This window comes from Achroia grisella, unplaced genomic scaffold, assembly GCF_030625045.1.
Source record: "Achroia grisella isolate CSIRO2021 unplaced genomic scaffold, CSIRO_AGI_Agris_v1 utg546, whole genome shotgun sequence".
NCBI lineage: Eukaryota > Metazoa > Arthropoda > Insecta > Lepidoptera > Pyralidae > Achroia > Achroia grisella.
This window is the reverse complement of record NW_026712931.1, coordinates 614,950-629,986: the sequence shown is the minus strand read 5'-3', so window position 1 is coordinate 629,986 and position 15,037 is coordinate 614,950. Positions and strand designations below refer to the sequence as shown.

The 15,037-nt window shown below is 30.5% G+C and overlaps 1 protein-coding gene across 1 annotated transcript in view; it reads left to right on the top strand.

Annotated features, from left to right (window-relative positions):
• The window catches only part of LOC131848040 (collagen alpha-1(XI) chain-like), a 224,230-nt gene that overhangs the window by 64,357 nt on the left and 144,836 nt on the right, over positions 1 to 15,037 (top strand). Inside the window, exons 17-24 of the mRNA XM_059197796.1 lie at positions 136 to 218; positions 952 to 1,053; positions 1,917 to 2,027; positions 2,584 to 2,729; positions 3,053 to 3,232; positions 3,908 to 4,060; positions 4,964 to 5,056; positions 5,645 to 5,689. Of these exons, the coding sequence (XP_059053779.1) occupies positions 136 to 218; positions 952 to 1,053; positions 1,917 to 2,027; positions 2,584 to 2,729; positions 3,053 to 3,232; positions 3,908 to 4,060; positions 4,964 to 5,056; positions 5,645 to 5,678 (902 nt within the window). The 3' untranslated portion in view covers positions 5,679 to 5,689. The remainder of the gene's footprint in view (positions 1 to 135; positions 219 to 951; positions 1,054 to 1,916; positions 2,028 to 2,583; positions 2,730 to 3,052; positions 3,233 to 3,907; positions 4,061 to 4,963; positions 5,057 to 5,644; positions 5,690 to 15,037) is intronic.

Below are 15,037 nucleotides of genomic sequence, written 5' to 3'. Positions count from 1 at the left end.
AAATTAAATTATTTCAAAACTAATTTGTTTTGAAATAATTTATATACCTCTGTTGTACCAACCAATTAAAATTGAGTAAAAGATAAAATTTGTTTTGTTTAAAAATACTATTAATTTTTATGTTTCATATTTCAGTCAGTGAGACGAATCATCTAAACGATGACGATTTCTACAAAACAAATACAGTTGTTTTTAGAACGAGAACAACTCTCTACAAGGTGAGTACAAATATTAATATTTGCGTATTATTCATAAGGGCGAAGGGATGTTTAGCAGGCGGGTTGGCAACCGTCTACATACTTCTGTGCGCGTGATCTGAATATCTTGATTAGCTGATATAAAAAATAGCCCATGTCCTCTATGTTAAATACTACATATATCCCAAATTTTATTATGATTAGTTAAGCTGTTAGACTACTAAGTATAAACGAATTAACTCTCATATTTATAATATTAGTAAGTATTGTTTACTTACTTAATATACTATGATTTATAATATAAAAGTAAACTGATAATATAAACAAATTATTACAATAATTAATTACTAATATATACCAATGTCGCAATACTTATCATGAATGAATGAATGAATATTTCTTTATTTCTCCAACAAATATTAATAAATATATATTTTTGTTAAATTTGTATGTTACAAACAACAGATCTGGTTTACATGTGACCAGTATTAGCACATATGCATTGTCATTCCCGAGGAGTAAGAAGTCAAGCCTGTATACTTTGTGATATCAGTAACTTATCCTTTAATCGATACATATCTTACGAAATAATCAACTTAGTAGTTGAAATAGATGAGACAGAAGTACCTATGCAGACAACTTTATACAAAGTTTACATCGGTAAGACTGTTATTACTGTTATTAGTATACAATATTTTAAATATCAGATCAGAAAGAAAAGAAGTCAAGTGGTCATAGATAATAATAAAATTAATACTTACAGAAATCGTCCAGCATGCTATTGGGGACATTGGCTTACATTATACATGAGAAAGTATTATTGGTAAAGGTGGATAATGGATGGCATCGTGTTTTGGTAATCATTTTATTTGTATATTTGTAAAAACATATTGCAGAGTAAAACTTCTTTTTATCATATCCTTCGAGTAAATATATAAAAAATATACAAATATTATCTCCTCAAAACATCAAGTTTCGTTGTTTTACCTTATTGCATTGTATAATTTTATTTTGTTTGCGTTGTGACGTAGTGGTTTGCTACCCCGGTTTACACCGAAGTCATCATGAGTTCAAACTAGCTATGGTGTTCTGGCTAACACCAAAATAACTTTGAGTCTCTATTTATATTTTTAACTAATTATTCATTAAAGCTACGATATCAACCAAAAAATAATCCTAAAGACAGCAAGAAGCTTGCTCCCTGCCATGTTGGATTCAGCCAGCGCAAACCATAATGCACGCAAATTACCAATGGATTATCAACCATTAATAGAAGTATATATATGTACTTAGCGAAATATTTACGTTCACAACAATTACTTAACAGTTGACAATGCATTTACTACATTTGGGAAACCGTTGTGACAGTATTTTTTTATATTTGAATTTTAACAAGTAATAATTCTTTTGATCTTTCTTTTGTTTCATATTTTGGCATGGCAAATAATCAACCCCTTTTAGCGATTTTAAAACTACCTTTCTTTCTGATGGTAGCGGGTTCGATTCCTCACACGGTGCAAACATTGGTATTCTTGAGTATGACTGTCTTTTTTTTGTGTATATTCCGTATATACACATTTATATACGGAAAGAGATTAAAGAGGAATTTAAGTTTTGTTAATATCAGTGGTATAACACAAGCTCTGCATAGCTTGAGTCTAGATGGGACTGTGTGGATTGTACAGTGTTATTATTTATTATAATGTAATTATTTTACAGACGGATTCATTTATAAAAGAGCACACTACCGGGGCATCTTCATACCGAAGGCCATCCCGACATGACGGTCCAACCAGAACACTCACGAACTGTGTGAAAATGGGAACTTGTGTAAATAATTATTTATATAGAAACATAATAATAATCTTCCTTCCAATAGCGGCCTTAGTAGTTTAGCGGTTAAACACATCTCCTTATTTCCGATGGTCGCGGGTTTGATTCCTCGCTCAAATATTAGTAGACTTTTTTCTATGTATACTATATAAATATTTATGAAAATAACGTATTTAAAAGTATTTCTATCAGTCAATTAGTATATGTGTAATATTTTCTTTCTGTGATATAGCGTACCTTCCTTGTGATGTTAATTTTGATTGTAACAAATATTTCAAAGCATGTTATTTCCTATTAGACATAATTAAGACTTATCTGTAAAATTATGACTAAAAATCTAGAATGTACAATGTACTGACTAAAAAAACATAAAAAATGTATCAGTTGAGTCTTGCCACTCCATCCCCAATTCTCTACTTACAGAGTTAGATGGGAGAGATAGTGATAAAAATGTAATGTGCACAAGAAGCCGAAAGGTCCTATGTTAATAAAAAATTTAGTTTGAGGGTTTTGTATTACTATACAGGATTACAAATTTATTTAATTGTTACAGATACGTATCGCGGCTTTGAATAGAGCCTATTCAGGACGTATTTCTACAAATGGCAACATTGTAGGCGTGCCGGCCGCTGAAAACGAATGCCATATACAGGCAAAAAATATTAATTTAAAAAATTTTACTCCATTTATAGCTCGCAGGTATGTTTGAATTGTTTAGTGCATTATATAGTTAAAAGTCTAAAAAATATATCAACTGAATTTGAAGGATTTAACATTTAGAAAAGATTCACATGAATTTTTCTCAAGTGTATGATAATGGAATAATGCACCCGTTTGTTCTGATGGTATATACTGGATAGGCACCAGGAGCGATGATAAAATGTGTATCATATTGAGTCAATTAGTCCATCATGAGAAATTTAAGGTAGGCAGGAATTAACCACGACACTTTCCTGGTCCACGTGGAATGTTACATTACTGATATATTTGAGACATATAATAATAAATGTAATTTTTTCTAGCACACAAGCGCTCAGAAAATTGGTGGCAAATGACAAGTTGAAAGTAGTGAATTTAAAAGAAGAATTACTATTCGACTCATGGCATGACATTTTTAATGGATCTGGCGCTCCGTTTCAAAATTGGAAAAACAATATTTATAGTTTTAAAGGGAATAATATTGTAATAGACCACAACATTTGGTATGATTTTTTTTAATTATTTAATTACATGGATAACAATTTTTATTTGTATCTTAGTACACACATATGGGCTTAATTATAAAATTCAAAATATCTTTATCCGTGTAGGTCACATTAGATATACACTCTTATGATTTGTCAAATATACCGTCAGTTCAGAATGATTTCGAGATGAGAAGGACTGACAAGAAACTGTTCTCAAATAAATGTTGTACATTTTTACAAAAAATTTCAAACTTGGGAGAATAGAGTGACCACCAGCAAATGCTATTGCTGAAGCAAATAGCCCTGGCGGGCCGGGTGCTCCCTCTAACGTAATATAAGTAGTATACATTACAGAATATTTTAATCAATGCAATAGAATATGTCTGATTAGATAATGGCTCATAGCTCAGTGTGGAGTCTATTAATCAAAATGGATATTTTATGTTGTTCCTTATTTATTACTGTTTATACTGAAATTTGATTGGGATATTCAGTGGAGAAACGGTAGCTGTAAATACAATTTATTCTTTCATTAGTTTCATCACAACACTTCAGAGATGTCTTTTCCTATGGAACTGTAGGAAAGTACTAATTTCAAATGTGACGGATTAAACTTTTTATTTGAAACAATGTGCCTAAAATTATGAAGTTATTTTATGCTATTTCTATTATTATTTTTTTTTATTACAGGCCTGAAAAAGTAGTTTGGCATGGCAGCAATTTGTACGGAAATTATACAAATGACAATAATTGTTTGAATTGGGAAAATGAGAGTGCTTCGTATTATGGTACAGCATCGGCATTGTATGATAGTAACAACAGCGGTTTACTAAGTCAAACAAAGTAAGATTCTCCTATTTTATCTACAACATACATACAGTTATAAAATATATCTTTATCTTTTATCTTGTATGAATATTAACGCGTTAACTATTTAGTATTATTCAGGCGCGAATCAGCTTTGACACAGAATTGTTACTATCTTATTTTTTCTTTACATAAAAATAAAATTACGTTTATTAATCTCGATAAAACTCGAGAACGGCTGCATGGATTTGGCTAATTTTGGTTCTGAAACATTTGTGGAAGTCCAAGAAAGTGGTAAGAAAATATGATGAAATTTCATGGAAAATAGTAAGATAGACAATTTTACTTTCTCATATAAACTATTCATATCTGTCGAATAGGGTCCGTTCACAAATTTATTGCGTAACCAAACTTCAAAAAATGTAACATATTATTTAATTAGAATAGAAAATAGAATAGAAAATCATTTATTCAAATAAACTTACATTGAAGCACTTTTGAACAGTCATTACATTTTTTTTAATCTACCGCTCGTTCGGAAAGCTGTCTCATCACAAGAAGAACGAGCAAGAAATTTGCGTGTTGCTCTTTTCGAGGCGGAACGGAGTTCACTGTGTCAGTAATAAATAAATATCACTGTAAAATATTTATAAATAAAATTAAACCTGTCTGTGGAAAATGTAATATAAGGGATATAAACACAAAATTATACACGAAAATACGAAAATTCAATACACATGCAATTGCGCGCGAAAGAACGGATAAAAACAATCAGTCATTATTGCCCATTCGTTTCCGATCGCTTGTGAAAGAACGTGTGGTTCTAACATCTATTGTCAAAGCAACTAAATATAGTGAACATATATATGAGTTAAAGGATGATTTTTTTAAATTTACGCGTAAAGCGAAATTTATATGTACAATAATCTTTTTTTTCAGTTATCCATGTGACAGGAAATTTATAATTCTCTGCGTAGAGCAACACCCAAGTTTTATAACCAACGACGTTCTAAGAAGACGAAGACATTTTCCGTAAGTACGGATGGAAGACTGTTTATGTTTGTATGTAAAAAAATGTATATATTTTTATATTAAAGAATATCTGGCCAAGATAATTGGGAGTCGATTCATGTTTGTGTCATGAACGCCTGATAACAATCTGAAATTAATCAGAGAGACGACCGCGACGGTATGCTCCTTACGTCCCACTTTGAACTAAAGTACAAGTATACCCAATGAAAAATGAGTACGTCAGATGTTGCATTAACTACGACCTCAACAGTTGAAATGGTTCTGAATATGTGGAATAATTTTATATTTTAAGCACCACCGAATAAATAATACTAATAAATTGAGCTAAGGAACATCCAGACATAATGAATTAAAAAAAAAAGAAACATCATAATCGGTCCATTTGTTTATGATGCAACAATACCACAGACGGACATACAGATATAATAAACTTATAACTCTCCTTTGTGCCGAGGGTTAAAAAGTTAAAAATACGACTAGAAGTTTTGTTTTATTCTTACATCCTCCAACATTCTACTTGTTTTAGCTATAGGCTATTTATTTGTTTTCTAAAAAGCGATAATTTATAACAATTTAATTTATTTTCAGATCACGAACGAGACAAAGGCAAACGAGATTATAGTACACAATACGTAAAAGATATTGAAGAATATTCAATTATAGTTCTAATTTTAATAATATTTTTAATACGTAAATAAATATAAGATTTATTTAGTCATGCATCATGTTAAGATACTTTCATGATAAAATAATTTATTTTCAATATAACTTTGATTTCACAAAGTACTGAATGTAGGCTTCTAAAGACTAACATAAGAAATTGTCCTGGGCCATTCATATCTTTAATGGGAGTTAAACATAGAGTAGGAACATACGTATTTTTAGTCATCGCTCCATTTAATTAACAGTCGACACTATTAAACTGTACGGGTTGCCCCTGAAAACCATGGTGAATTTACCACTATGGGGTAAATGACCTGGCCTCATACTCATGTTATCATATTGCTTTGTAAACTCTGTTTCGGTTATATGTTGCAGATTAGGCAGTGAAATTGTAGGATAAGAGATACGACGTCGTAGTCCTCTGAAATGATAATGCTTTGGTGGTATCACGGATGTCATATAATAACGTGATGTATATAGATGATAGTTACCGTCTACCATTAGGTGGACCGTCAGATTGTTTGTCATTTGAATTACTTAAAGAAGGTTGCAGATAATAAACTCTACTGCGTTTGATTGTATAGTCCTTTCTCATCGTTCCTCCGTTCAGTTCTTCTCTATGGGCTCTTTAAGTACAGGCTATAAATTACTGTATAACTATAATAACTAAGATAATATATATTAGTAGTTTAGGTTATGAGATGGTAGATGACATTGTTGTTGTTCGATGTATGTAGTATTTAATAGTTAATATTTCCTATCACAAATCGCCGTAACAAACACAAAGAAATCTATGTCTTCTGTGGAAAATACAACAAATTATTGTTGTAATTCTTAAAAGAGACGAATTTCTATCTACTTTATAATCTATATTAATTAAAATTCAAACCAGTGAGATTTACTCCTTTTAGAAATTAAAAATATATATAGTAGAAAATAAAAATATGAGTTGATAATTGAATAATTTAGAAGTGGTTTTTTGGTTATTTTTCGCTATTCTAATGTCAGTAGCTAACTTTTACAGTTTCAACAGACGTAAGATTTAAATTACCTAAATTCTGATATTATTATATGATAAGAATAGTTCTTCGAACTACAATACTTGTTCTATGATAATTCTTGTTAGTTTACGAAAACTTATGATTTATTTTTTATAATTAAGTAAATAATTTAGGCGGTTTCAAAACTACCGCTTTTAAAAGATGTTCATATTACTCCTCACTCTTTAATTTATGTGATTTTCATGTATCCATTAAATATAAGATTAACGTAATTATAATTTATGAAAATTTAATAATCTTTGCTTAATATCACGAAATCTATTTGCGATACCTTTTCTTATTGCATATAAAATATTTATCTACAGATATTATGCCGTCTGCAAAAGTATTGTTGATATTATCTGAATGTCTTCTTTATGATATAATCTTATTGTAGTATAAACGAGAAAGTTTATCACTATTGTTAGATGTTACTCTTTCACGCAAAAACTACTGAACAGATTTTTATGAAACTTTACAATAAATTAGCTTATGCACAGTGCACAGAATAACATATAGGCTATAAATTTCATGCGGGTGAAATCACAGGCACAGCTAGTATAGAATATATTTTCTGATACTCTTTATTATATTTAAAACCAATGATTTTAATTGTATCTATAATTATGTGCCATAATTAATATTTTGTAAGATTTATTGTTTTTAATAAAAAAAATGTTTTATACCTAATTTCATTTCAATTTACCCTATTTGTGTTGTGTACCTTAATATGTGTCGATGTATATCTAATATATGTAATATTTAATAATAATCTTTATTCATAATTATACAGTATATATAAGGGAATATAGTCCTGGCTTTCCGTATAGGTGAACCTGTGCCACGAAAGCCAGTTCCCTACCTATGTTCCCTACATATTTGCAGATAGTTGTGTATATAAAGGAATAAACAAAATATATATAGCACGTCACAAACAATAGGGTATTATTTTGAAGAAACCCAACATTTTTTTTTCGTGATTGAGAAACTAGATTTTTTTCTCTACAAACTGGCAAGACAATGATATTTTTAGCGTACGTAGTTCCAAAGATATGGCAACACATTTCTTTATTGCCTGTTGAAAAGAAAAGCGCGGGAACTTTGAGGCGGGAAGTTCATTTTTTCTACAGTCTTTTGATATTAAATAATTTATAGAGTTAATTAAATCCTAGCCCCGTTTTTGTGCGATAAAAATGGGTGCTGACAGTGGCGGCACCCAAAACAAAAAAGGGATGAGAAATTCTCCTGCTAAACCACCACCAAATAAAAGGAAGAAAGAAGCTACTTTACCACTACCACATGAAGAGGAAAATTCAGATAAAGATGAGGACCCTACATTTTATGCGCCTTATTTAAAACCTAATTATATAAGGAGTTATCAAGAAAATTCACCAAACACAACATTTACTGTATTTATACAAAGCATTAAAGAAGAGGTTAAATTTGGTAATAAAAGTCCAGTTTACTTAAATAATTTATTCAGTAGATATGTAAAAGGAGTCAAGGAATTGAGACGAGTAAATGCACTAAAATATGCCGTAATATTTGACAATGCAAAAATTCATTTACGCTCCAGTCAAAACAATCGCATTATTGTTTACTCAGTTGCCGTTCAACATACACGGTCATCAGACGTCTTCTTCTCGAAATACAGCTAAATCACTGTTAAATTTGGCATGAAAACGTAAAATATAAGTATTTTATAGAATATTATAAGGACTTAATATCCTATTGCCTGTCATATTTAGCACGATTTACTATGTTATCTAGAAATAATATTGTATAGGTTGTAAGGTTTTAATAGAGATATAATTTTTACCGAAATTATATCTAAATGATATTTTATAGCCATCAATTTGTTAGAAATAATATTGTATTACGCGGTAATAGTTGTTCAGTGACCGACTATTATATGAAATATTACTTTATTCTCGGGCATTTATTTTTACTTTTATTTAAAATTTTAGATTAACTCAGAATTATGAAGAAAATTAATAGAACAGAAAGATTGCTGAGGACAGTGCTTTATGATCATGAGAGTAGTTCTGATCACTTCAAAGACGAGAATGATGATCTTTTTACCGATAATGATGACATTAATGATCCAATGTACATTTCCGATAAAAATTGTCTTTCTGAATCTTGTACGTCAATATAATATCCATAAGGGAGTCATCAAACCTGCGAATATATAGTATCTCCTGTTCTTCGGAAATCTTCTCAGCATGTAATAAATTCCTGTGCTTTGATAATTAACAGTCCTTTATTTGAGAGTTTCACAATACTACCCAAAAATATTAAAAATATACAAAATTATTGCTATTAGAATATTATCTGCTGTGATATTATAGGTTTTATCTCTCAACGTATCATCAAACGTTGAGAGATGAAACCTACGATATCACAGCAGAAAATACTCTAATAGCAACAATTTTGTCCGATATAAGCAATCATACAATGCCTAGGATTCCTCTGTATTCCTCATTTTAACAAATTTTATTTGGATAATGACTCTACATAACACAAACCATGTACGACAGGCTCTAAGAATATGAGTACTATAATGGATCGGTGGACTGTATGGGTGTCTAAATGATGAAAACACGTAGTTTGCAATAATAATATATTAATATTGTGCAATTGCGAACTATACGAAAGACAATGATAGAATAATTGAAATGTATCAAAAAACATGACGTATAAAAAGAACTGTTCTAAAAATATAGATTTAAAAATAATAAAAGTATCAAAAGAGGTTGCGGCGGCCGGTCGCCAACAAGTACCATGAGAGTTACTAAAACAATGAAGGTAATTTCCAAGAGGAATCGAAAACTAGGTTAAAATTAGTAGTCATAAGCAAAATGTAGACTGAAGAATTTGCTTAGAACTATAGTTGCGAAGAAATATAGTTTGTTCAATTAACAAAATATATTTTTTCTGTATTATTTAATATGTGAATTTTTATAGGCACCTAATTCCACACGCTGCCAAGCATCAAGCTCCGCTCAATGTATTTTTAAGAAATAGCAAGAATAACGATAAAACAATTATCGTATGGAATACGGAAGCAGAACAAGCATTCCTACAATGTAAACAAGACATGCGTGACATCACAACTATGACGTTTCCAGAGTCGAACGCAACGATCGCATTGATGACTGACGCTAGCTTAAAATGTGTTGGCGCAGTTCTTCACCAAAAAATTAAAAACGAATGGAAGCCAATTTCATTTTTCTCCAAATCGTTAACAGAAGCTCAAACGAGATACTCCACCTACGATAGGGAGTTATTGGGAATATATATGGCAATAAAACACTTCAGACGATTAATTGAAGGTCGTGTTTTCACAATATACACCGACCATAAACCACTAACTCATGCTTTTGCGAAGAAACCTTCGGTGGACGAGTCACCTAGAAGGATCAAATACTTGGATTTCATATCACAATTCAGTACAGATATACAGCATGTAAGCGGACACGATAACACGGTTGCCGATGCATTATCACGAGTCATCGAAACAATATCACTTCCAACCGTTATCGACTTATCCGACTTAGAAAAAAGTCAACAGAATGACATTGAGTTACAACAACTCAAAAAGAATAAATCATTACGTATGTTATTAATTCAAGTACCAAATACAAATAAAAAAATATATTGTGACATTTCCACTGAAATAGTACGTCCTTACTTGCCGCCAAAGTTCAGAAAAACTATTTTCGAAAGTTATTACAATCTTAGTCATCCTGGTAAAAAAACTACAAGAAAATTAATTGGCAATAATTATATATGGACAAACATGAATACAGATATAAATAAATGGTGTGAATCATGTTTAAAATGTCAGAAATCGAAAGTGCATAGACATACAAATTCACCGCTTGGTAAATATTTGCCTGCTACGCGTTTTTCACATGTAAACGTTGACATCGTAGGACCATTACCTACTTCGCAAAATAAACGATACATTATCACTATAATCGACAGATGCACTTCATGGCCTGAAGCTTTTCCAGTTGCAGATATAACTGCAGAAACTGTTGCAAGAGTTGTCTACGAGGGATGGATTTGCCGCTTTGGATGTCCAGACTACATCACCTCTGACCAAGGACGACAATTCGAGTCCGACGTCTTCAGAGGACTCGCCAAGTTGATAGGAAAATGTAAGGTGGGGTGACACAGTTTAGACACAGCAGTGCTTAGTAGACAATATTGAATTGGTCTTACTAGACATTATTAAATGCAATTATTATTTTGATGTATCTAGGTGACTGTGTCCCATACACACCTATTTGTGATAAATTTATTAATTTAATATTAATTATATTTTATAATTCCAACTATGTTAATTTTGTAAGTGCTAAGAAAATAGAACTGATGAGTCAAGACGACGATGACATAAGAATTGATGAGTCTGATCATTTGTAAAATTTAGAATAATATAATAATATTATTCTAAATTTTAAACTTTAATTTTAGTAACTTTGGCAGTAGCCAAAGTGATGATTGGTTTTGTTACATTGTGAGTCTTGTTTTAATTGATTTTTTAAGGTTTGTTTTGTTTGTAGGCTTATCTACTTTTATTATTTAATAAATTGAATTACTTTATTTCTTCTTTCGTTCCTATCCTATTCTATACTGTGATTATTAGAGATTAGTCTAACTAATTAGATTATAATTGATTTCTGTTCTCATTACTAAATTTTAAAACAAAAATTGATTTTTTATGCCGTTACATCAATTTCATATACTAATAAATCTGTATAATTATAATTAGGTGTTATTTTGGTTCAGTTAATCTCATTTTTATAATGTGAAAATCTCATATTTTATTCTTTTAGTAATATATTATTTCAAATTACTACTTGTAAATTTACGATTATAACACATTTCGTTCGCGTTATACAATCGTAACTCGGTCATTGCGGCGATTTGAACTGGTTATACAATACTATCTTCACCCGACCTTATAAAATCACTTATAAAATAAAAACTATCCCTTGTAACTACTTCATTTCTTACAAAAATTAAAGTAGGACAATGTCCCGTCAAATAGGTATATAAATTAGAACATTTAAAACCATATTCAAGGAGCTATGAATTTTTAAACTTTCAAAACGCTGTTGTTGTATATAATACACTATTGTTTGTGACGTGCGAATATATGTATGTATGTATATAGCACTTTTATTTTTCCCCATCAGAGGTACATAAGTAAACCGTAATATGAATACGAAGTATTCTCTAAAGAAAATAGAAACCATTTTCATCTTAAAAATTACGGATGCAAACTCGAAACGTTCCACGAATTGGAATTCCGACCCCGCGAGCATTATCACATTCATGCTGATGCATTTTTCTTGCAACTTCACTCCACCATGGTACTCATTTGCAGTAAGAGCGGTCGCAATGAACACTTTCGGCAACTTGGCTAGAATGCCCTGATTTTATTGTACACAAAGATGCACATATTAGAGAAGTACTTTTTTAATAATTATACCTAACAAGTTGATATGATAAGAAATCGCATTATTGATGAACGCCGGACGATGAATGATTACTTGGAACAATTAAAATTTATTTTTATTCAGGAAGGTTTCCTATCCGTTAGTAATGCAATAGACAATAGACAATATGCACGTTCTCAACCTTTATGACATAAATAAACTAAAACAAAATAAACTTTATACAAAGTAGTCGTTGTGGATATCTATTTGAGATACCAAATAGTACTTTCTGTGTAAGCAGTTTTTCAGTTGAATGAGATACGGCAGTGAAACTACAGGATGCATGAGTAGAGTACCTATCAACGGCGGCCTTCCCCATTGCGAGGTCTTTGTGAGGCCCTTTACCCTTCTTGAAAAGTTTATGATGGGATTTCGTTGATTGCAACTTTATTCGACACGCATACATGAGGACTCGATCGCAGTGATTTAACTTTTTAGTATTAAAAAATTGTAAATAAATAAAAATACATAATTAAAATAGAAAATAAAATTAATATATAAAAGTGATGATTAGTATCTGTGTTCTTTGGATATTTTATTAATAATGATCAAAGGACACCTGCTTTCGTTAATATGAATAATCATAAAATATATATATATACATATTTCAGAACTTTAATTTCTTATCTCGATCGGAATATTTAATCAATATATTTTAGGTATCTGAAGTGAAATAAAGTATTGGTATGTGGGATATAAATGCATATTTAAACGGCCTAACTAGATGTTATTTATTTTTCTAGGAACAAAATCTCATAATACTGTTTTTCTATTCATTAAACTCAGTGGCAAAACTATGCAATGACCGGGGTTATTTTCTGAAATTTGCCACCTCAATTTTAATGCGGCCAGGGTGTTGAAATTAGAATGTATGTAACTACCAATTTAAATATGATTTATGATATTTTCATACATCTGAGGGAACTTTATATTGACTTCTTTTTATGTAAGTCAGTAGTTAGATTTACGTGAGTAATGTATCAGTAATATAACAAATAAGCACTTGATTATAATTCAAGCAGTTTCTGTTTCATTTTGACTTCCTTATACACACTAATGCAATCAGAAAGTTTTCGATAAGAGATAAGATACCTTTATTTTCTAATATAATTAACGATCGTCTCATTACAACTTCACCCAAATCAAACACCGTATTTAACGTAATAGTAATCCCTAAATCTATTTGAAATAAAACCTTTAATACATACACCTTACATACAATGAAAGATTTTTTCATTTAGGTGCAACCTATGTATTACTGTCAATACATATTCATATACTCAGAAAATTCGCGCTTTTATAGTAATAAAGTACATTGAACTGTCATTTATTAATCTTTCATAGCTGATGTTTCCATATTGCAACAATACGCACCAAATTTACCGTTGAATAAAATCCAACACATGCTGAATTGAAATATTAATATTCATTAAATCCTGTATATATTATTATATATTATTCTTTGTTGTGAGAACTATAAAAAACTAAAAACTTCATTGTTTCACTCATTTATATTCGTGGTTTATTCGTTGCTTTTTATAAAAATAGCTACACTACAAATGAATTGTGCCAAATGATATTTCATGGTTTGCATGGAATTTTATAATTGATTGTATTCAATGGACTCTAGTTTGTTAGCACAACAAATATGTTTTATTAACAAAAAAACGTACACAGTTTTCGCATTTTTGGATAAAATACAGACCGGCAATGAGTATAATATTTTTCAGTTTGAATAAAAAAAAATCAACGAATTTTATTCCTACAAACAAAATACAACAAGGTTTTCAACAAAATTATTCATGTGCATATTAGAAATATACACATGTGTTTATAAAATGAACGAATATTTTTTTAGGAAATATTTGTATTAAAAATTAAGGGATGTTATTAAAAGGATTATAATTATTATGCATGGCGAGCCTATATCCCTAGTCCATATTTGACTACTCGCAGAAGTTCATCTAAGTGTGTAGACTAAGATATAGGTAAAGCTACAGTGCTTAGATATATACATCATACTACGTGCGCGTGTTTATTCGTAGATACTGTACACTCATTGCTACTTCAAAAATACACTTCAAAGTCAGGAGAAATAAAACACTTCATGACAAAAGTGTAATGGGGTCGCAATCACCACAACATAAAATAATATGTACACAGGGTAAAATTTTTTTTTTGACTACTCTACTGCTGTTACCCGCTGCTGTCCTTTTCAACTTCCGCGGACGATAGGGCGCGAATGCAGATGGCACTCCAAACCCACGGAAGGACTTATGGAGCGGCTGAAGACCAACTCCCACCTGACGGATACGACTTTAGTCTGATAGTACCGCTAGTGGTTCGAACCTCATGCTAAGACGTAAGTAAGTAAGTCGTAATTTCGATCCCCGTTTGAATTGGATAGGTAATCGACCGGAGGATTTTTAATCAATAAACTTCTACTACTTATAAGTATCTAGTGATTATTATATAAAAACTGAATTTGCAAAAGAAGATTAATTAGATGCCATTGATGATAAAATCAAACGACAATATAAATGAAGGGTCATACCCTTCATTTATATTGCCCTATATAACTTTGTTAATAAAATTAATAAAATAGTAAATAATTGAAAGAAAGATTATACTTTTAAAAATAATTAATTCATCCTTTAAGAGGTCATTTTCTAAACTTTCTTTAATCTATTATCCACATAAATAAAGATGAGGTATATAAATGCAATGTTTGAATACTAGTTCCCTTACAAAATGAAAGGAAGTGAATG